Genomic DNA, 24606 nt, shown 5'->3' with positions numbered 1-24606 from the left:
GTACCCAAGTAAGGCATATTTATGTTCTAAAAATAATACTGCAGCTGTTATGTGGATAAAAGCTTAGAAGAGTGCAACAGTGTTGCTATCATTCTAGTAAAATAAAAATATGTTCTGGATTAAGATAATGACCATAGAAATGGAGAAAGGAAGTAGAACTGAGAGATATTTAGAAAGAATCAAGAGAACATCACTATTGATTGGATAGAATAGGGCAATCAAAGGTAATTCCAGATTTCTATAGAGCAATAAGTGGAGGAGAGGAGGTTAAAGTAAACATAAGAAGGGTGCCTGGGTGGCTCAGTCAGTTGAGCATCTGACTTTGACTAAGGAAAGGATCTCATGGTTCATGAGTTTGAGCCCCGCATTGGGCTCTGTGCTGACAGCTCAGAGCGCGGAGCCTACTTCAGATTCTGTCTCCATCTCTCTCTGCCCCTCTCCCACTTTCACACAATCTTTCACTCTCCCTCCAATATAAATAAATTTTTGTTTAATTTTTAAGAAAATGTCAGAATATTCCCAAAACAAATTCAGTATCATAAAGGTGTCAATTCTCCCTAAAATAATCTAGAGATTGAATACAATTCAAAGAAAATTCTGAATTTTCATCTTTCCCATGCATGTGCATACATGCACACCACAACGATACACCCCAGTAAGCTAAGCAGCGCCATGCAGTGGAGAAAGGAGCCATTACACCAAGCCCAATCCAATTGCACCAACCAAGCTCAGGGCCTAGAGCACCACCATACGTCTTTCTGCCTGCTTAGTGTAGACTATAAAGTGCTTCATACTTTGACTTCTAGGGGAAATTGTATGTAATTTCAGATTTCATTCTGTTTACTGGTCCATCTATTTGTTTTTTGATTTTTGTTTTTCTTTTCTTTTTCTTGGATACAAAGAGAAAATTTTATTTTTATTTTCTGTTTTCTTTTTATTTTTTAATTCTTTTTACCATATTTTCATTTTTTATAGACTTTTTATTCTATTTTACTTTCTTCATTTCCTTTTATTCTATTTTATGGTATACATTTGTTTTAATTTTTAAACATTTTCTTTTTTTCTTCTTTTCTTTTCTTTCCCTTTTTGCTCTATTCTGTCCAGCTTCTTTCAACAACCAAACCAAAACACACCTAGGATCCAGCTTCCTTTATTTGACTTTTTTGTGTTGTTTTTCAATTTTCAACTTAATGTTTTACTTATATTTTTTTCTTCCTCCAGAATGACAAAACGAAGAAATTCACCCCAAAAGGAAGAACAGGAAGAAATGACAGCCAGGGACGTTATCAACACAGACATAAGCAAGATGTCTGACCTAGAATTTAGAATCATGATAATAAGAATACTAGCTGGGGTTGAAAAAAGCATAGAATCCCTTTCTGCGGAAATAACAGGTGAAATTCAGTGAAGATGAAATTAAAAATGCTATAACTGAGACACAATCTCAAATGGATGCCACATGGCAAGGATGGATGAAGCAGAGCAGTGAATCTGTGAAATAGAAGACAAAATTATGGAGAATAATCCCGAAAAAAGAGGGAAACTAAGGCAAAAGAGCATGATACAAGAATTAAATAACTTAGTGACTTATTAAAAAGGAATAACATCCAAATCATAGGCATCCCAGAAGATGAAGAGAGAGAAAAAAGAGGAGGTTTATGGTAGCAAACCATAGCAGAAAACTTTAATTTAATTTTAACTTTAATTTAAAATTTTTAAGTTTAACTTTAAAATTTTAATTTTAATTTTTTCAACCTCATTAATTCCTTTTCTCCCTTCAAAATGATGAAACTAAGGAATTTACCTCAAAAGAAAGAGCATAAAGAAACAACAGCCAGGGACTTAACCAACACAGATACAAGCAAGATGTCTGAACCAGAATTTAGAATCATGATAATAAGAATACTAGCTGGAGTTGAAAATAGATTAGAATCCCATTCTGAAAGAAGTAAAAACTAGGCAGAATGAAATAAAAACTGCTATAACTGAGACGCAATCACAGGTGGATTCTGTGGCAGCAAGGATGGATGAGGCAGAACAGAGAATCAGCAATATAGAGGACAAACTTACAGAAAATAATGAAGCAGAAAAAAAGAGGGAGATTAAGGCAAAAGAGCATGATTTAAGAATTAGAGATATCAGTGACTCATTAGAAAGAAACAACATCAGAATCATAGGGGTCCCAGAAGAGGAAGAGAAAGAAATAGGGGTAGAAGTATTGTGAACACGTCATAGTGGAAAACTTTCCTAACCTGGGGAAAGACACAGACATCAAAATCCAGGAAGCACAGAGGACCCCCATTAGATTCAACAAAAACCGATCATCAATAAGGTATATCATAGTCAAATTCACAAACTACTCAGGCAAGGAGAGAATCATGAAAGCAGCAAGGGGAAAAAAGTCCCTAACCAACAAGGGAAGACAGATCAGGTTTGCAGCAGACCTATCCACAGAAACTTGGCAGGCCAGAAAGGAGTGGCAGGATATATTCAGTGTGCTGAACCAGAAAAATATGCAGACAAGAATTCTTTATCCAGCAAGGCTGTCATTCAAAATAGAAGGAGAGATAAAAAATTTCCCAGACAAACAAAAATTAAAGGAGTTTGTGACCACTAAGCCAGCCCTGCAAGAAATTTTAAGGGGGACTCTCTGAGGGTAGAAAAGATAAAACAAAAAAAGACCAAAAGTAATAGAGACCAGAAATGACCAGAGAACACCACTAGAAGAAACTCCAACTCTACAGGCAACACAATGGCAGTAAATTCATATCTTTCAGTACTCACTCTAAATGTCAATGGACGAAACACTGAATGGATAAGAAAATAAGGTCCACCTATATGCTGTTAACAAGAGACCCATTTTAGACCTAAAGACACCTTCAGATTGAAGGTAAGGGGATGGAGAACCATCTATCATGCTAATGGTTGCCAAAAGAAAGCCAGAGTAGCCACACTTATATCAGACAATCTGGATTTTAAAATAAATACTGTAACAAGAGATGAAGAAGGGCATTTATCATAATTAAGGGGTCTATCCACCAAGAATATCTAACAATTGTAAACATTTATGCCAACGTGGAAAAACCCAATATAAATTAAACATAAAGAAACTCATTGATAATAATATCATAGAAGTAGGACCTTCAACACCCCACTCACAGCAATGGACATATCATTTAAGCAGAAAATCAATAAGGAAACAATGGATTTCAATGACACACTGAACGAATGGACTTAATAGATATATTCAGAACATTACATTCTAAAGCAACATAATACACATTGTTCTTGAGTGCACATGGAACACTCTCCAGAATAGAACACATACTGGGACACAAATCAGCCCTCAACAAATACAAAAAGATCGAGATCATACCATGCATATTCTCAGACCACAATGCTATGAAACTTGAAATCAACCACAAGAAAAAATTTGAAAAGACAACGAATACTTGGAGATTAAAGAACACCCTAGTAAGGACTGAATGGGTTAGCCAATAATTTAAAGAAGAAATTAAAAAGTACACGGAAACCAATGAAAATGATAACAGCCTAAAACCTCTGGGATGCAGCAAAGGCGGTCATAAGAGGGAGGTATATAGCAATGCAGGCCTTCCTAAAGAAGGAAGACAGGTTTCAGATATGCAATCTAATCTTACACTTTAAAGAGTTGGAAAAAGAACAGCAAATAAAACCCAAAACCAGCAGAAGACAGGAAATAATAAAGATTAGAAGAGAAATCAATGCTGTCGAAAAAAAACAAACAAACATTAGACTAGATTAATGAAATCAGGAGCTAGTTCTTTGAAAGAATTAACAAAATGGATAAACCCCTAGCCAGTGTGATTAAAAAGAAAAAATAAAGGACCCAAATAAATAAAATCAAGAATGAAAGAGGGGAGATCTCAACCAACACCCCAAAATGCAAACCATAATAAGAGAATATTATGAGCAACTATATGCCAGTAAGTTGGGCAATCTGGAAGAAATGTACAAATTCCTAGAAACATATAAACTAGCAAAACTGAAACAAGAAGAAATAGGAAAGTTGAACAGACCCATAACCAGTAAATAACTGGAATTAGTAATCAAAAATCTCCCAAAAAACAAGAGGCCAGGGCTGGATGGCTTTCCAGGGGACTTTTACCAATTATTTAAAAAAGAGTTACCACCTATTCTTTTGAATCTGTTCCAAAAAATAGAAATGAAAGGAAAACTTCCAAAATCATTCTATGAAGCCAGCATTACCTGATTATAAAACCAGACAAAGACCCCACTAAAAAGAACAACTACCAACCAATTTCCCTGATGAATATGGATGCAAAAATTCTCAAAAAATATTAGCCAACCAGATCCAACAATACATTAAAAAAATTACTCACCATGATCAAGTGGGATTTATACCTGGGATGCAGGGCTGGTTCAATATCTGCAAATCAATCAATGTGACACATCACATTAATAAAAGAAAGGACAAGAATCACATGATCCTCTCAATAGATGCAGAGAAAGTATTTGACAAAATACAGCATCCTTTCTTGATAAAAACCATCAAGAAATTAGAGACAGAAAGATCATACCTCAAGATCATAAAAGCCATATACAAAAGACCCACTGCTAATATCATCCTCAATGCATAAAAACTGAGATCTTTCCCCCTAAGGTCAGAAACACGACAGAGATATCCACTCTCAGCACTGTTATTCAACACAGTACTGGAAGTCTTAGCCTCAGCAATCAGACAACAAAAAGAAATGAAAGGCCTCCAAATCAGGATGGAGGAAATCAAACTTTCACTCTTCACAGACATGATACTTTATATGGAAAACCCAGAAAGAGTCCACCATAAAACTGCTAGAACTGATCCATGAATTCACCAAAGTCACAGAATATAAAATCAATGCTCAGCATTCAGTTACATTTCTATACACCAATAATGAAGCAGCAGAAACAGAAATCAAGGAATTGATCCCATTTGCAGTTGCACAAAAAAACCATAAAATACCTAGGAATAAACCTAACCAAAGAGGTGAAAAATCTAAACACTGAAAACTATAGAAAATTTATGAAATAAATTGAAGAAGGCACAAAAAAATGGAAAAATGTTCCATGTTCATAGATTAGAAGAACAAATATTGTTAAAATGTTGATATTATCCAAAGCAATCTACATATTCAATGCAATCCCTATCAAAATAACACTAGCATTCTTGATAGACTTAGAACAAACAATCCTAAATTTTGTATGGAATCAGGAAAGACCCTGAAGAGCCAAAGCAATCCTGAAAAAGAAAACCAAAGCTGGAAGCATCACAATCCCGGACTTCAAGCTGTGTTACAAAGCTGTAATCATCAAAACAGTATGGTACTAGCACAAAAACAGACACATAGATCAATGGAACAGAATAGAGAACCCAGAAATGGACCCACAAACCTATGGCCAACTAATCTTTGACAAAGCAGGAAAGAATATCCAGTGGAATGAAGACTGTCTCTTTAGCAAATGGCATTGGGAAAACCGGACAAGCCACAAGCAGAAGAATGAACCTGGACCACTTTCTTACACCATACACAAAAATAAACTCAAAATGGATTAAAGACCTAAATGTAATATAGACACCAAAATCCTAGAGAAAAAAGCAGGTAAAAACTTCTTTGACCTCAGCCACAGCAACCTCTTACTCAATATGTCTCCAGAGACAAGGGAAATAAAAGCTAAAATATATTAACTATTGGGACCTCATCAAGATAAAAAGTTTGTGCATGGCAACAGAAACAATCAGCCAAACCAAAAGGCAACTGACAGAATATGAGAAGATATTTGCAAATGACATATCCAAAATCTATAAAGAATTCAAACTCAACACCCAAAAAAACAAATAATCTGTTGAAGAAATGGGCAAAAGACATGAATAGATACTTTTCCAAAGAAAACATCCAGATGACTAACAGACACATGAAAAAATACAACACATCACTTATCATCAGGGAAATACAAATCAAAACCACAATGAGATACCACCTCACACTTGTCAGAATGGCTAAAATTAACAACTCAGGCAATGGCAGATGTTGGTGAGGATGCAGAGAAAGAGGCATCCTTTTGGACTGCTGGTGGGAATGTGAACTTGTGCAGCCACACTGGAAAACAGTATGGAGATTCTTCAAAAAATTAAAAATAGAACTACTCTACGACCCAGCAATTACACTACTAGGCATTTATCCACGGGATACAGGTGTGCTATTTAGAAGGGACACATGCACCCAATGTTTATAGCAGTGCTATCAACAATAGCCAAAGTAAGGAAATGTCCATCGATAGATGAATGGATAAAGAAGATGTGGTGTGTGTGTGTGTGTGTGTGTGTGTGTGTGTGTATACATATATATACACACACAATGGAGTATTACTCTTCAATCAAAAAGAATGAAATCTTGCCATTTCCAACTACGTGGATGGAACTAGAGTGTATTATGCTAAGCGAAATTAGTTAATCAGAGGAAGACAAGTATCATATGACTTCACTCATATGTGGAATTTAAGATACAAAACAGGTGAACATAAGGGAAGGGAAGCAAAAATAATATAAAAACAGGGAGAGGGACAAAACAAAAGAGACTCTTAAATATAGAGAACTGAGGGTTGCTGGAGAGGTAGTGGGAGGGGGGATGGGCTAAATGGGCAAGGGACATTAAGGAGGACACTTGGGATGAGCACTGGGTGTTATATGAAGGGGATGAATCACTGGATTCTACTCCTGAATCATTATTGCACTACATGCTAACTAACGTGGATGTAAATTAAAATAAATAAATAATAAAATAAAATAAAATAAAATAAAATAAAATAAAATAGAAGAAGAATAAAGGCCCAAGAATAACCAGTAGTTTCCTAGAGAAGAATATGGTGTAGGGGCTAGCTTTACCAGATATCAATAATTACAATAAAACTAAAATAATTAAGAGATTGTACTATTGGGCTGGGGATAGAGAAACTGACCAAAAGACAAGAATAGACAGCCCCAAATCAGATCCACATATGCATGAAAACTTATAATATGACAGCTGTACCACTTCAGATCTTTGGCTTGAGAGAACAGTCCAATAAATGACACTTGAACATTTGAATATCCATATAGGAAAAATTTAAATGTTACCACTATCTCACACTCAAATCAATTTAAGTTAGAGTAAGATCTTAAATAGAAAAAGCAAAACTTAAACTTTTAGAAGAAATATGGAAGAATATCTGTATGACCTTGGGAGAGGGAAAAACTTCTTAAACAAGAATTGTTTAAAAGCCACAACAGTAAAACAAAAAAATAGATACATTCTACTATATTAAAATTAAGAACCTCTGTAAAACCAGCCACAAATTACAAGAAGGTATGTGGCATACATGACAACCAACCAAGGATTGATATGCAGAATTTATTTTTTAATGCCTAAAATCAATAAGAACAAGACAAACAAAAAATATGTGCAGGAAATTGAGAGAACATGAAATATGAGCAATTAACAAACATATAAGAAGATGCTCAATCTGTGCTCAGAGAAATGTGAATTAAGACCACAATGAGACATCAGTTTTTACCTACTAAATTGACAAAAACAAAGTCTGACAACCAATTACAGTAGAGGATAGAGATCAACAGGAACATTCATACATGACAGGTAGGAGCATAAATTGGTACAGCCCTATGTAACAACATGCCATTTTCTTGAAAGTTAAGTATTCACATTCTATACATACCAGCAATTCCATTCATAGGAATATATCCTGGAAAGCTACTCCACATGTTAACAGAAAACATGTAAAGGAATATTTATAGCAGCCCTAGTCTTAAGAGGAAAAATAAATAAATAAAAAGAAATAACCCAGATGTTAATTAACACAAGAATCAATAAATAAATGTTATAATCTAGTTCTGCAAAAAAAAAAAAGTATATAAGCTGTCATGCTGAGCACAATATAAAAATTCTATTAATAGGTTTAGTAAATAATACACAAGACTTTCACCTTGATTTTCTTGGCTTTCATTTGGGCTTTTGCTAATAGAGTATACATGGTGAGCTCAGGCCTGTTCAAAGTGATCCGATCCAAGACCTGAATGGCCTTGTCATGGTTTTCACAAAATGAATAAATGAGTGCTTGCTGTATAGGACTCAACTCAATGAGACCTAAAAGTAAATAAAATTTATCAATTACCTTTGCCAAGTATCTAGGATTTAGAATATGATTATTTTAAGGAAGTCAAGCAATTCAATAATTTATCTTTGTAATATGAATAAATCAATACAATACTAAAATCTATTTACTACCAATAAACAATAAGATATTCCAATTACAAACAACAACAAAAACAAAAAAACTAAAATTATAACCCTGGAATCTCCCATAACAATCTCTCAGAAAATTCTTTTCATCAATGAAGCATTTACTAGTTGATTTTGTACATGTGAAACTGAAAATTTAAATTTTCAAAATCATCTTTGATGAAGTACACCTTCCATGCTATTCCTACTTGCCTATTGAAAACAGTATAAACATTGTAGGAGGTATTTATTTTAAAATTAAGACAATTATAATTTTGCATTAATTATGTTTACCTTTGTTCATATCTGCCACTTGATAAATAGTAAACTTTGCAAGATCATAACATTTCATCATAAGAAGATATTGTCCTCTGAAAAAAATAATACCTTTTAATTCTAAGTAGTTAAAAATAATTTTTCTAAAATAAAATTTCTTATAATCAGTTACTTAAAATTTTATAATTATAGTACCTTTATTCACACTTATATGTGTATAATAAAAACAATGTAAAAATTATAAACATTTTATATAGTCTAAATTGACCAATTAGCATACAGATGTGATGAGAAAACAATTTAGGAAGAGTGAAGCTGAAATAAAAATACTCAAATCTTTTTCCAATTATTATATTTTAAATGTTATACTCTGACCCCACAGCTAACATCATACTCAGTGGTGTAAAGCTAAAATTTTCTTCTTCTAAGATCAGAAGACAAGAATGCCCATTCTTTTATTCAACATAAAAATCCAAGCCACAGCAATCAGACAAGAAAAAGAAATAAAACACATCTAAATTAGAAAGAAAGAAGTAAAACTCTTACTATTTGCAGATGACATGATACTATATAGAAAACCCAAAAGACTCCCCCCCAAAATTATGATAACTAATAAATGAATCCAGTAAAGTTGTAGGATACAAAATATACAAAAATCTGTTATATTCCTATACACTAACAATGAACTATCAGAAAGAAATTTTTTAATCCCATTTACAACTGCTTCAAAAAGAATGAAATTACTAAGAATAAATTTAGTCAAGGAGGTAAAAGATCTGTACTCTGAAACTTATAAGGCATTGATAAAAGAAACAAGATGACACAAATAAATGGAAAGATATTCAGTGATTAAAGATGGAAAAACTAATATTATTAAAATGTCTCGGGGTGCCTGGGTGGCGCAGTCGGTTAAGCGTCCGACTTCAGCCAGGTCACGATCTCGCGGTCCCGGAGTTCGAGCCCCGCATCAGGCTCTGGGCTGATGGCTCGGAGCCTGGAGCCTGTTTCCGATTTTGTGTCTCCCTCTCTCTCTGCCCTTCCCCTGTTCATGCTCTGTCTCTCTCTGTCCCAAAAATAAATTTAAAAAAGTTGAAAAAAAAATTTAAAAAAAAATGTCTATATTACCCAAAGGTACAATCCATATCAAAATACCAATGACTTTTTTCATAAAACTAGAAGAAAAGTCCTAAAATTTGTATGAAAACACAAAAGACCCCAAACAGCCAAAGCAATCTTGAGAAAGAAGAACAAAGCTGGAAGTATCATGCTCCTTGATTCCAAATTATACTAAAAAGCCATAGTCATCAAAACAGTATGGTACTGGCACAAAAACAGACAACAGACATATAGATGAATGGAAAAGAATATAAAGCTCAGAAATAAACCCACAATTGTGTGGTCAATCAATGTATGAAAAAGGAGGCAAGAATATACAATAGAGAAAAAAACCATCTCTTCAATAAGTGGTACTGGGAAAACTAAACAGCTATATGCAAAAGAATGAAATTAGGGCACTTTCTCCCACCATACACAAAAATAAACTCAAAAATGGATTAAAGACTTTACCTAATGTAAAACCTGAAACTATAAACTCCTATAAGAAAACATAAGCCAAAAACTCTTTATCATTTGTCTTAGCAATATTATTTTGGGTCTGTCGCCTCAGGCAACAATAGCAAGGAAACAACAGCAAAAATAGACAAATGGGACTACATTGAACTAAAAAGGGTTTTCACAGCAAAGGAAACCATTAACAAAATGAAAACTCAACCTACTGAATGGGAGAAGATAATTGCACATGTTGTATCTGATAAGGGGTGTATATCCAAAACCTATAAAGAACTCCTACAACTCAACACACACACAAAAAAAACCAAAAAACAAAAACAAAACAAAACAAAACAAAAGAAAAAACAAATTGTCTGGTTATAAATGGGCAGAGGGCCTGAATAGACATTTTTCCAAAGAAGATATGTGGATGGCCAATGGGTCCATGAAAGGTTGTTCAACACCACTAATCATCAGGGATATTCAAATCAAAACCACAGTGAGATATTACCTTACACCTGTCAGAATGGCTATTATCAAAAAGACAAGAAATAACAAGTATTGATGAGGATGTGGAGAAAAGGGAACCCTTGTGCACTATTGATGAGAATGTAAATTGGTACAGCCACTATGGAAAACAGTATGGAAGTTCCTCAGAAAATTAAAAATAGAAACACCATATGATCCAGCAGTTCTACTTTTGAGATTTATCCAAAGAAAATGAAAACACTAATTCAAAATAATATATACACCACTATGTTCATTGTAGCATTATATAACATACTCAAGATATGGAAGCAATCTAAGTATCCATCAATAGATGAATAGGTAAAGAAGATGTGTATAAATATACAATGGATTATTACTCAGCCATTAAAAAATGAAATCCTGCCACTTGGGACAATATGGATGGACCTAGAGGATATTATGCTAAATTAAATAAGTCAGACTGGAAAAGATAATTGCCGTATGATTTCACTTATATGTGGGATCCAAAAACCAAATGAACAAACAGCAAAAGCAGAAACAGACCCATAAATACAGAGAACAAACAGGTAGTTACCAGACAGGAGGGGGTAGAGGGATAGGCAAAATAGGTGCAGACAAATGGGTGGTACAGGCTTCCAGTTATGAAATGAATAAATCATGCGGATGAAACAGCATAGAAAATATAGCCAATGGTATTATATGGTGACAGATGTAGCTACAATTGTGGTAAGCACAGAAGAATGTATAAAGTTATTGATTCACTATGTTGCACATCTGAGGCAAAACGTATCATTGTGTGTCAACAATATTTCAATTTAAAAAAAGATGTGGTAGGGGCGCCTGGGTGGCGCACTCGGTTAAGCGTCTGACTTCAGCCAGGTCACGATCTCGCGGTCCGTGAGTTCGAGCCCCGCGTCGGGCTCTGTGCTGACTGCTCAGAGCCTGGAGCCTGTTTCCGATTCTGTGTCTCCCTCTCTCTCTGCCCCTCCCCCGTTCATGCTCTGTCTCTCTCTGTCCCAAAAATAAATAAACGTTGAAAAAAAAAATTAAAAAAAAATAAAAAAAGATGTGGTATATGTGTGCAATGGAATATTCCTCAGCTGTAAAAAAAGTACAAAATCTTGCCATTTGTGACAACATGGATAGGACTAAAGATATTGTACTAAGTGAAATAAGTCAGAGAAAGACAAACACTGTATGATTTCACTTACATGTAGACTCTAAAAACAAAATGAGGGGTGCCTGGGTGGCTCAGCTGACTAAGCTTCTGACTTTGGCTCAAGTCACAATTTCTCTCTGTGCTGAAAGCTCAGAGCCTGGAGCCTGCTTTGGATTCTGTGTCTCCCTCTGTCTCTGCCCCTCCCCAGCTCACGCTCTCTCTCTCTTTCTCTCAAAAATAAACACTTAACAAACAAACAATAAAAACTAAAATGAATGAGGAAACAATCTCAGGTGTGCAATATAGTGATTCAACACTTCCATACAGTACTCAGAGCTCTTCAAGATAAGTATACTCTTTAATCCCCTTCACCTATTTCCCCCATCCTCCCACCCACCTCCCCTCTGGTTACCCTCTGTTCTCTATAATTAAGAGTCTGTTTTTTGATTTGTCTCCTTTTTTCCCTTTGTTTCGTGTCTTGAATTCTACATACGACTGAAATCATATTCTAACTGGCTGGTTTATTTTGCTTTGCATTATACCCTCTAGATTCATCCATGTTATTGCAAACGGCAAGATTACATTCTTTTTTATGGCTTAATAATATTCTACTGTGTATCTTCTTTATCCATTCACCCATTGATGGACACTTGGGCTGCTTCCACAGTTTGGCTATTGTAAATAATCCTGCAATAAACATAGAGATGCATATATCCTTTAAAATTAGTGTTTTTGTATTCTTTAGATGAAAACCTAGTAGTGGGATTACTGGATCATGGGGTAGTTTAAACAGTTGTGTTTTGATGCAAGGATAGAGAAAAGGGTAAGATACCTGGTTATCTTATAAATAATCTTAAAATTTAACAAATACAATAGCTATATCTGACTTGCTAGTTGAAAGGTGGCCATTGCTGGGAAATTAAATGTAAAAAGAAGAGGACAGAAAGATAAAGAGGGAAGTAAAGATCCCAACAGATAGCTCATGTGCTTAGTTATGCCAAGAACTCCATTTCTATGTTCGTACCTTATTATATATAATTGGATTCCATCTGGCTGAAGGTGGATAGCACGAGATAACTCTCTTACTGCCTTTTTCAACTTATGCAACTGTTGAGTGATAAACAGAAACTTTGCTTATAACAATACTGATTTGTTTCCCTTCTGATGCTTCCCTCCCACCCTTCAATACAGAAATTTTGCAAGAACATCTCCTAATATCCATGAGTTCTTTTGGGTTTTGTTTGTTTGTTTGTTGCTTTTTAAGAATCATCAAACCAAATGGGATACAACGAAGTTTTTTAAAAACTTTTTTAAAAGTTTTTAAAGTTAAAAAGTTTTTTTTTAAAAAAAAACTTTTTACTAAGCCTGCCCTGGGTCTTCTACCTCCACCATCAAGAAAGGAAGGGCATGGGGCGCCTGGGTGGCGCAGTCGGTTAAGCGTCCGACTTCAGCCAGGTCACGATCTCGCGGTCCGTGAGTTCGAGCCCCGCGTCAGGCTCTGGGCTGATGGCTCGGAGCCTGGAGCCTGTTTCCGATCCTGTGTCTCCCTCTCTCTCTGCCCCTCCCCCGTTCATGCTCTGTCTCTCTCTGTCCCCCAAAAAAATAAATAAACGTTGAAAAAAAAAAAATTTAAAAAAAAAAAAAAAAAAGAAAGGAAGGGCATTGCATGGGACTCGAGTCACATTGGGTCCTGAGATGTCGACAATGGAGAACAGAGACTCTAGCTAACTTGCAGTAGACAAGCGCTGTGAGCAAGAAATAAACCTTTGTTATTTTAACACAGTGATTTTAAGTGTTCGGGGTGGGGGGAGGGTTTGGTGTGTGTGTGTACGTGTTTAGCCACAGCACAAACTAGACTATCGTGGCTGAAACCAGTGTGACCAGAGAACTTGTAGAAGACGAGGGCAGAATGGTAATAAGGAGCCAATTCCTGTGGTTCTTAGAGGACTTTGGCTTTTGCAGGATTCAGCTTTTATTCTGAGTGCAAGGGAAGCTATTAAAGGGTTCTGGGCAAAGTGAAATAATCTGACTTATGTTTTAACAGGATCACTATGGCGGCTATGTTGAAAATCCTTCCGAAGGGAGTAAAAAACAGAAGCAAGAAGACCAAGAGGTCCCTGCAGCAATCCTGATGAGGAATGACACTGACTTGGACAAGATGATTAGTGGTGGAGTGGTAGACAGGGATATCTATTTTGAAAGGCAGAAACAACAGCTAACAGTGTTTATCTCTGGAAAGTCAAATTTGGTTGGAATCAGGGAGGACTTTTGCTATTTATTGCATCTTTGACTTTGCAACACTAAAGATATATCACATTTTTTAATTTAAATAACTTGTAAAATTTAAACAAAATCTTGGGGCGCCCGGGTGGCTCAGTTTAAGCGTCCGGCTTCGGCTCAGGTCATCATCTCACAGCTCTTGAGTTTGAGCCCCATGTCGGACTCTGTGCTGACAGCTTAGAACCTGGAGCCTGTTTCAGATTCTGTGTCTCCCTCTCTCTCCCCCTCCCTTCTTCACGCTCTGTCTCTCTCTCTCTCTCTCTCTCTGTGTCTCTCTCTCGTTCTCTCTCTCTCTCAAAATAAATAAACATTAAAAAATATTTTTTAATTTAAACAAAATCTAAACGTAAGTATGAATGAGTAGGATCCCATTATATACACAGATCCCATTCTACGAACCCACCTGCTCTCTCTCTCTCTCTCTCTTTTTCACACACACACACACACACACACACACACACACACACACTCAAAACCACTGTAAAATGTTAATAGTAGTTGTCTCTAGAGAATAAAATTATGGATTATTTTAACTTACTGTTATTTGCATACATATATTACATGAAATAAATATATATTGTTTTTGTAATAAGGAAAAACATTGTTTTTTTAATGAAAGACAAAATTCACACTTCATAAGTAAAGGCTTTATACATAGGTAATTATAATTAACTATATCTACTTTATATTTATTGCTTGGACATGCATTAGCCTCTGTAATTAACTGAAAACAAATATATTAATATACAGAAATTACACTGAACGATAGACATTCAGAAAATTAAAGCATTTTTTTTTAAAAATCAAGGTTTTCAAAACTTAAATACCTTATGATAGGTTTCTGCTCTACAAATATAGCTTTGAATATATAAAGGATCAAGTCTAATAGCCTCAGAAAAATGCCAAATGGCTTCAACGTAGTTATCCAAGTATAGCAGATGTATGAGGCCAATATTTACGTAAGCCAAAATAACAGTTCTAAAAAAAAAGTGAAAAAGCAAAATCTTGTTAGACATTTTAATTAATCCAAATGTTTTCCAATTTTGAATGAAATCAGTGAAATACATACATCAATATATATCAGGATGTTTTATTAAATGTTTTACTAAAACAAAGTAAATCAGTTAACTATTCTCTTAAAAATTATAAGCACCTTTATAAAATCCTTAGTTGAGAATCAACATTTATAGAGTCTATGCTAGGAACAGAATTCCTGAACTCCCCACTCCATCTTTACTCTTCCTTGACTTAATCTTGACTTATCTTGAATTTCAAGCTTAGTTTTTCTCAATTTAAAAGTTTTCCCCTTAGGCTATGTTGTGTTCGCCATGAGTAACAGAGAGAAACAGTAATATTCTCAGAGCCTGGGGTTAAAAATCCTCTCCACCTACATATTAACCCAGCTTCTTTTCTTTATAAAATAAATGTATTTTTTCTCTCTTTGAATCAAAACATTTTCAATAGAGAATTGATCTTAGAAATTACTTTATTTGATGCCTCTATTTCAAAATGAGGAAACTACATACCCTATAGCCCAGCTTTGTTAGAAGCCTAGACCCTTTGCCTAAAAGACACCAAAGTTCTTACTGCCCGTTTTTTGGCTTTTTTTGCAACTGAAACTCTTTTCTTTCTGGCTCAAAAATATCTAAAAAGGAACTACTTTGGCCATTATGGAGCCATTCTCCATGACTTTCCTAAGTCAAGTTTAAAGTTTACCTTAGATAAAAGTAAACAGTCTGCTGGTTGGCATGGAATTGGCATGTTGTTTTTACTTTTTTTTTGATGCCTTTCATTTTAACAAATGCTTCTTTGAAAAGAACAGAAATTAATTAATTCTGTGTTTTAGAGCTTAGATTTCTGTACACACTAAAAGTGTGTACAACTTTTAGTCTTTGTTTCTTCCTGAACCTACACTCTAACGGTATTGGTTTTTTCTTTTGCTTTACTATCCAAAATGAAGTCAGATTCTAAATAGTTTCCTACTATTGAGTCATATGTTGTGTGCATAGCAATATATCAAGCAGAATATTTTCTCATTATTTTAAAATTTGATAACATTTTTTCATGAAGTTAATTTCAAGAAGCTCTGATCTGTTTATCCCCACACTGCTGTCAGTAACTTTATGTTGTTATCTGTGAATTGGACTCATCTCAAAAGCATTCAATATCTAAAATTTGCAAAAGTATCTAAGGTAAAACAGATGTTGGGAACCAGATCTTTTCTTAGAAGTAGTATTCTAATTCTAGGATGCTTTTACAATTGTTATTTTATAAGGTTATTAATGATGAGGGGAAAGGGCTTTTTCTTTCATTTTGTTTTTTTTCTTAACTTTATACAAAAGTGAAATCAGTAAGAATGAAAAGGAAAACATACCTTTCTAGAGAAATAACAGTTTCAAAGTCACAGATTGCCAGCAACCAAAGCTTTAGATCTGCATAGAGTATGCCCCGATGTAGAAAACAACCAAGATTCTCATAGCCATCATTTATGAGAGCTTAAAAATAACAACATACATCTTATTTGGGTTCTGAACAAAAATATCTGAGTTGTGTTTTAGTCTTTACCCTTCCCATTGCTTATTCTTACATTTGAACACTTTATAAAACATATCTATGAGGAGCGCATTTATTTGGTAAGAAACACTATTCACATAAAAATGTATTTGTCTATAAGTAACAATGTGGCTATCAAGGTTCACAAATTCATTAAAACTGGAGAAATCTTGATGGTAATCTAGGATAGTCCACTCACTTCACAGATGAAGAGATTAAGGTGCAAAGGGGCTTAACCACAGTCATGATTAAGTCAATGGCAAAGATGGAATCTAACCTCTGATTCACTTCAGTGGATTGCAGTCAGAAGGGCACCATTGCCCTTGATGGGCTGTTAATTATCAGGAAAGCATTGCTATTGGTCATAACACAGGCTCTGGTACAACTCCAGACACGCAGATGACAGAGATCAGGCTGCTACACATCAACCAGGAAGAGCAGCTCAAAGAGACTACTCCAAGGTAAGCTGAACTTGGAGTTAAGGCAGGCAACTTGACTATGCATATTCTAAACAACAGGAGTGTGGGGTAAAAAGAATCTTCTCAGTACTCCAGGTGTGTGTCTTTCATCTATAAGCAGTCTAGAGGTCATCTCATGTATCCCCACTTACTAATTTTCCCTTCACTTTCCCAAAAACATGCTAGTGAATTACATGGGTTTTCCACAACATTTGATCCATGTCTTCTAAGCTTCTCAGGCCCATTCTGGCTAAGAAGGGAAAGTTCTGCCAAAAATGTACATAGTGCTCACAGTCTGGGACAAAAATATTCACAGTGTTAGATTTGGGGAAGTATATTGAGTTTAAGCAATGATGACACAGATTAAATAAATAATCATGAAGGCAATCTGCTCCATTCACAGTATAACTGGCTAGCAAAGACAAAGTCAGCTGCACTTTTGGTGGTTGCTCTAGGAAAATTAAAAAATTCTACCTAAGGAAAAAATATTAGAATTACTTAACCTCTCTGTGCCTCTGTTTTCTTATCAGGGATGAAAATAATTCCTACCTCATAGCATTATTCTGAATATTAATTGAAACACTCTATATAAAGCATTTAGATTAGTGTTTGGAAATTAGTGAAATGCACAATAAATGTTAGATATTATTATTAGCTTGGAAAAATATCTTAAGGGTCCTTTTTGATTGTGGAAGATAAAACTCCTTAAGCTAGCCTGTAGAAAAGAATTAAAGCCAAAATCAAGTTGGTCTGCTCTGAATAATTAAATAACAAAGACTTTGTATTATTGTGATAGCCTAGAAAAGAGGGAGCGAGGAGCCCACAACTTGGAGAAGAGGGAAGTATGAAAAAGAGGCTTTTAGAGATTACCAAGAAAGGAGTTTGGCCAGATGGCAGATAGACAGAGCTGACAGAGAGAAATAAACTTCAAGAAAAATGGGTGGGCTTGACCTTCAAATTTAAATCGCTTTGGGGCACCTGGGTGGCTCTGTCAGTTGAGCATCCAACTTCGGCTCGGGTCATGATCTCATGGCTCCTGAGTTCAAGCCCCGCATGGGGCTCTGTGCTGACAGCTCAGAGCCTGAAGCCTGCTTCGGATTCTGTGCCTCTGTCTCTACCCCTCCCCCACTCATGCTCTGTCTCTCTCTGTCTCAAAACTAAACAAACATCAAAAAAATTTTTTTCTAAATTTAAATCATTTCTGCTAACTTTATCCTTTGAATCCTAAGATATTCATTTTCTTAATGTTTATTTATTTTTGAGAGAGAGAGAGAGAGAGAGAAAGAGAAAGAGATCATGAGCAGGGAAGGGCAGAGAGAGAGGGAGACAACAGAATCTGAAGCAGGCTCCAGGCTCTGAACTATCCACAGAGCCCAAGGTGGGGCTCAAACTCATGAACTGTGAGATCATGACCTGAGCCAAACCCAAATGCCCCCAACCCCAAGACATTCATTAACAGTAATCACAAGAATTGTGTGGATATACAAAAATGGAGAACCAACCAGAGAGCAGAAATTAGATGCAAAGATTACAAGAGAGTTAAACAAAATTTAACTTAGTCTTCCCTTCCAAAAATCCTTAGAAATAGAAGGGAGGGTACCAGATTCCTCTCAGCACATAGGATAGACTCTAGGTTATTTTATTTGAATATTCATGGCACAGGTGGCCTCAGAAGGCTATCATCTTATATTGCCTTCCTTCAGGAGCTATGTAATTCTCTTTGTAAGAGTATAGTTGTCTCTTAATCTCTAGATACTGATACTGCCTCATCTAGAATGATGGGATTGTAGTACTTTGCACCCAGGGGAACACTGTTGGTCTCTGGCTGGAATTATCCAATCACAATGGGCTAATTTATTCAGCTGGGACTGTTTACTGAGCACTTACTCTATGCACAGAATGGTGCAGGGCATATTTATATACCAAGAATACACTGATACAGGGTAAAGTGGAAATGACTACTGTTAGCTTTTGGCATCCTATTATTACTAAAGATTCTCAAAGCTCATTTTTAGTTTAAGGGTTTAAAAACTCAGAATTTGACTAATCAATGGGCTAGGCCTATGGAGTAGGACACAGCCCACTAGGAAAATTCACTGCTGCTTTAGCAAGCTGACTAGAAAATAGACCTGGATTTCCACAAATAACCTGAGAACTCAATATATAGAAAGAGATTTCTTTGATATGATATTCTCCCTTTGCCAAAGTTATACACATACATGTAAGTACAAACACACTCACATTCACTAAAAGGGCATACTAGGAACACTTAAACCATTGTAGCTTGTAAATATATGTGAATATATATACTATACAAACATATCTTAATATGTAACTACATAAAAATATACATATTATATTAATCATCCCATATTAGTATTCCACTCCATGAACTTCAAATCAAATTCCTATGTATGTGCAGTTGAAGGCAAAGTACCTGAAACGCTGTAGTCCTGGAGCGCTCTAAAAGGGCTACTCTTTCTAAACAAGCAGGCTCTATAATACAGTGCTAACCAGTTATTAGGATCTAAGTGAATTGCCACAGAAAGATCTTGAGTTGCTTGCTTATAAAATTGCCGTTTAAAATATGCTCTTCCTCTGTATGTCCTAGAAAAAGAAAAAAATTCAATATGTATTGCAAAATACACATTTTCTTTTTTTTCCTTTACAACTAATTTTGTATTTGAATAACAATTTCTGATTATTTCCACTTGCTCCCCAAAAAAGGTTAGCAATGATGTTAATAGAAAAAAGGATATGAACTTTTTATAAATAAATATACTTTATTTTATATATAATTATATGCTTATTAATAATATGCTAATTATATGCCTACTAATCTTATTACATTTCTTGTACTTATCAGAGAAATGTATCAATAAAATAAATATGAGTTTATTTATTTTTATTACTTATTGAGTACCCAAAATGTTAGGCTTTAATTTATGTAAGATTGTTCTCTAGAAAAAACATATAATCCATTTTGAAGGAAATGGGCCTCAGTGAGTGGAGTTGTTAGATTTTTCTTTGGCACTGAAAATGCACCCAAATAAATAGGGGGCTGCTTCACATGGATGAAAGCTATTGCATCAATTGTGTGATTGGATTTTATCTCCATTAACTTCTGACTCCAATTTCAGAATTATCATTAACCTACATGAATTCCTGAAAATTCCATTTTCAATCATTTAGTAATGTAAAGCAAATCAGCTTTTAGAAATAAAATAAGGCAATTAAGGAAAAACAGGAGGAATAAGCTAATAGGTTATCTGCTGCAAAGAAGTTAACATAAATCTAGTTGGGGGGGAGGGAGAGGGGATAAGGAGATGTATAAGAAAGTTATATTATGAAATCAATGATAACTTGGAGAAAAGAGTGAAGGCAGTACATTGACAGACTGGTAACAAAGATCTCTCAAAAGCACTAAGCATCCTGAGACTCATATTTTATCTTTCACCTAAATGTTTATTGCCCCATCTTTAAGAAATGTCTTATTTATTTTCTAATAAATATAAGAATTTTATATTTATTGTTAAGTATTTCTGATTGCTAAGAATATTCCTAGTGATTTTTCAGCATATTATATGACCCCAAATTTAAAATTTACAGGATAAACCTTTAGTAATATTTCTGTAGGATGCCATTAAGTCATGTCAACTCTTCAAACATACTGACTTTTATATCTTTTCCTTATTTTGTTTCCACTGCTTCATACTTCACACCCTCCTCAGCTCACACCTGTACTATTTTACTCCATTCCTAGTTCTAGAGTAATAAGATCTGATCATCAGATAATAAAGATCTCTTTTCTCAAAAACTTTCAACAAACCCCTATTGGCAATGGAATGAGGTCAAATTCTTCAAAATGGCATATAAGGTCTTCCATAAGCTAGCATCATCTTACAATACCTTTAATTAATCTTCTTGTTCTCCAACTAATTTGATGCTTTCCTGCAAGTAACACCCCTTTTACTCAAGAAGAAGTAGACAACCAGAATAGAGCAATAACTAGGGCAGAATATTAAAAGACTTTCCAAAACGATTGTCCTCCTTTCAAATGACTACAAGTTGGAATAATTTTAGAAGCAAGTTATCTCAAACTTTCAAAGAACAAAAATTATCTAATCCTAAAGGATATGTTCCTAAGAAAAGAAAAAGATGGAAGGCTTAATTCCTTTTGAAAAAGAAGCCAAATACTGAAAATACAATCTGACTATGAAACTAGAGAACAATCTCACTACAAATGTAGATGAAAAATCTTCAAGAAAGTAAAAACAAAGAGAACTCAGTATAGTTTGATAATATTCCATCCAAAAATATATGAGGTCCAAGAGGCACTTATCTTTCAAAATTAGAAAAACTGTTAATATGAGATTCCTATAAGTAAATGAAAATTCCTATTATTACTAACAGTATTGTTAAGTTAAAGTCAATGCAATGATATAAAGTTGTGAGATTAGAACAGAGAAAAACTGGCAGAATAGGGAACTTCAAAACTTCATCCTTCCATAAAGGTAATGAATATGCTAACACCATCAGAATCAACTTTTTTAGAACTCTGGAATCAATATAATTAAAAACTTCACAACCACCATGAGAATGCTTTATACAGGAAAGAAATCTACACATCAGATGAAGCTCAGGATGCTAGGTAGGATAAATTCAAAGAGATACACACAGAGACACCTTATGATTAACCTGGTGAAACAGAGACAAAAAACAAAAAAAAAAACAAAAACAAAAACAAACAAAACTCTTGAAAGCAGGATGAGCGAAGTAACTGCTCCTTTACAGAAGATTTTCAATAAGACTAACAACTGATATCTCATACAAAATCATGGAGGCTAGAAGGCAGTGGAATAGCACACAGGCATGCCCTGTTTCTTTGCACTTCCCTTTATTGCATTTTGAAGATACATTTTTTATTTATTTTTTAATTTTCTTAATGCTTATTTATTTTTGAGAGAGAGAGACAGACAGACAGAGTGTGCAGGGGGCGGGGGGAGCAGAGGGAGTGGGTAGGTGCAGAGAGAGTGGGAGACACAGAATCCAAAGCAGGCTCCAGGCTCTGAGCTGTCAGCAGAGTCCAATGAGGGGCTGGAACCCATGAACCACGAGATCATGACCTGTGCCAAAATCGGATGCTCAACCAACTGAGCAACCCAGTCACCCATTTTTTTAAAATTTTCTTAATGCTTATTTATTTTTGAGAGAGAGAGAGAGAGAGAGAGAGAGAGAGAGAGACAGTGAAGATACTACATTTTTTACAAAGTAAAGGTTTGTGGCAACTGTGCATCAAGCAAGATTATTCACACATTTTTTCCAACAGCATTTACTCACTTCATGTCTCTGTGTCACATATTGGTAATCCTCACAACATTTCAAAGATTATTATTATATTTGTTATGGTGATCTATAATCAGTGCTCTTTGATGTTACTATTGTCATTGTCTTGGGGCTCCTTAAACCATGTCCATACCAGACAGCGAACGTAATCAATAAATGTGTGTGTTCTGGCTGCTCTACCAACTGGCCATTCCCTTGTCTCTCTTCCTGTCCTCCAGCCTCCCTATTCCCTGAGACACAACAATATTGAAATGAGGCCAGTTAATAGCCCTACAGTGGCCCCTAAGCATTCAAATGAAGAGAAGAGTTGCATGTTTCTCACTTTAAATCAAAAGCTAGAAATAATTAAGCTTAGTGAGGAAGGCATGTTGGAAGCCAAGACAAGCTAAAAGCTAGAACTCTTGCACCAGTGAGCCAAGTTGTGAATACAAAGGAAAAGTTCTGGAAGGAAATTTAAAGTGCTACTCCAGGGGTGCCTGGGTGGCGCAGTCGGTTAAGCGTCCGACTTCAGCCAGGTCACGATCTCGCTGTCCGTGAGTTCGAGCCCCGCATCGGGCTCTGGGCTGACGGCTCAGAGCCTGGAGCCTGCTTCCGATTCTGTGTCTCCCTCTCTCTCTGCCCCTCCCCCGTTCATGCTCTGTCTCTCTCTGTCCCAAAAATAAATAAACGTTGAAAAAAAATTTTTGAAAAAAATAAAAAAATAAAAAAAATAAAGTGCTACTCCAGTGAACACATGAGTGATAAGCAAGTGAGACAGCCTTATTGTTGATATGGACAAAGCTTTGGTGGTCTGGATAAGGATCAAACAAGCCACCACATTCCCTTAAGCAGAAGCCTAATCCAGGGGAAGGCCCCAACTCTCTTCAATTCTATGAAAGCTGAGAGAGGTGAGGAAGCTTCAGAAGAAAAATCTGAAGCTAACAGAGGTAGGTTCATGAGGTTTAAGGAAAAGAAGCCATCTCCATAACATCCAAGAGCAAGGTGAAGCAGCAGGTGCTAGACATAAAAAGAATACTACCACATGATTCTATTTATATAAAGTTAAAAAAAAGAAACAGGCAAAACTAAACTAAAAATATTTAAGGACACACACTTATGTGATGAAACTAAAAAGGACTACAAGGAAGTGATTAAAATGGACATCAGGATAGTGGTTGTTAATCTTCTAGGAAGGCAAAGGCACAAAGGGGTCTCTAGGGTGCTGGAAATGTTTCTTGACCTGGTAATAGTTACACAGGTATTTACATTGTGATAAGTCATTAAGCTGCACACTGGTACACTTTTCTGGATGCATCCCTTATTTTACTATAAAAAATTTCAATATTGAACAAATTGTGAGTAAAAAAATGAGCAGGTACAACTACATACACATTTAAATCTCTTCAAAACTTAGATTAAAGGAAAAAGCAACAAAATGAGAACTTTTTATGCACAATAAGGTTGGAAAAAGCAAAGTTCATTATCAAACTTATAATAAGATATTACAGAAACCTATATAAACAGTTCTCTGTACTCAGTGAATAAAAAGGATATGAAAGAAAACTTACAGAATAAAATATAGGTCAATATTTTCAAAATTGATAATGTATCTAGTATTTAGGAAATGTAAATGAAACAACTCTAAATTGTCATTTTATGCCTATTAAATTACCCACTACTGTTAGGACTGAAAATTGACTTCACTATTTTTAAAAAGCTGTCTGACATATTTCCAGCAATTTTCTTTCCTCAGAATGTATTTTAAAACAATAATTTCAAAAACCACATCTAAAATAATTCCTACCTGGCTTGAGAATTTTGGGGATCTATATTTAATAAAGCTGTAAAATCTTGTATGGCTGAAATCCAGTTTTCATTTTCATAGTAAAACATCCCACGTTTCAATAATGCATCTGTTCTTTTGGGATCATAAAAAATGCACTACATGGGGTGTGGAGGGGAGGCAGAAAAACACAACACAATAATGAAAAAAGAATAAAACACAAGAAAAGTATATAATCTCATAGCAAATTAACTAGCCGACAACTACGTTTTTAACTTTAGATTATATAAATGCAAACTAATTTAAGATGCCTAAACTTTCAAATTTGCATTTAAAGACCAGGTCTTCAGTAAGAACATTTATCAACAAATTCTAAAAAGGGGAGGAGGTTTACTGAGAGAGGGGAAAAAAAAAAAAACC

At 35.1% G+C, this 24606-nt stretch overlaps 1 protein-coding gene across 1 annotated transcript in view; it reads right to left on the bottom strand.

Moving 5' to 3' along the window:
• TTC6 (tetratricopeptide repeat domain 6) overlaps positions 1 to 24606 on the bottom strand; it is a 202476-nt gene that overhangs the window by 39203 nt on the left and 138667 nt on the right. The window contains exons 14-20 of the mRNA XM_047074697.1: positions 24208 to 24344; positions 19516 to 19685; positions 16442 to 16562; positions 14895 to 15045; positions 12812 to 12894; positions 8610 to 8686; positions 8020 to 8180 (exon numbers count right to left, since the gene is read on the bottom strand). Of these exons, the coding sequence (XP_046930653.1) occupies positions 8020 to 8180; positions 8610 to 8686; positions 12812 to 12894; positions 14895 to 15045; positions 16442 to 16562; positions 19516 to 19685; positions 24208 to 24344 (900 nt within the window). The remainder of the gene's footprint in view (positions 1 to 8019; positions 8181 to 8609; positions 8687 to 12811; positions 12895 to 14894; positions 15046 to 16441; positions 16563 to 19515; positions 19686 to 24207; positions 24345 to 24606) is intronic.

This window comes from Lynx rufus, unplaced genomic scaffold (genome assembly GCF_022079265.1).
Source record: "Lynx rufus isolate CCGP_SWC_20201006 ecotype Redwood Valley unplaced genomic scaffold, mLynRuf1.p SCAF_13, whole genome shotgun sequence".
NCBI classification, from domain to species: domain Eukaryota; kingdom Metazoa; phylum Chordata; class Mammalia; order Carnivora; family Felidae; genus Lynx; species Lynx rufus.
Note: the sequence above shows the minus strand (reverse complement) of the source record. Positions and strands in the feature narration are given on the sequence as shown.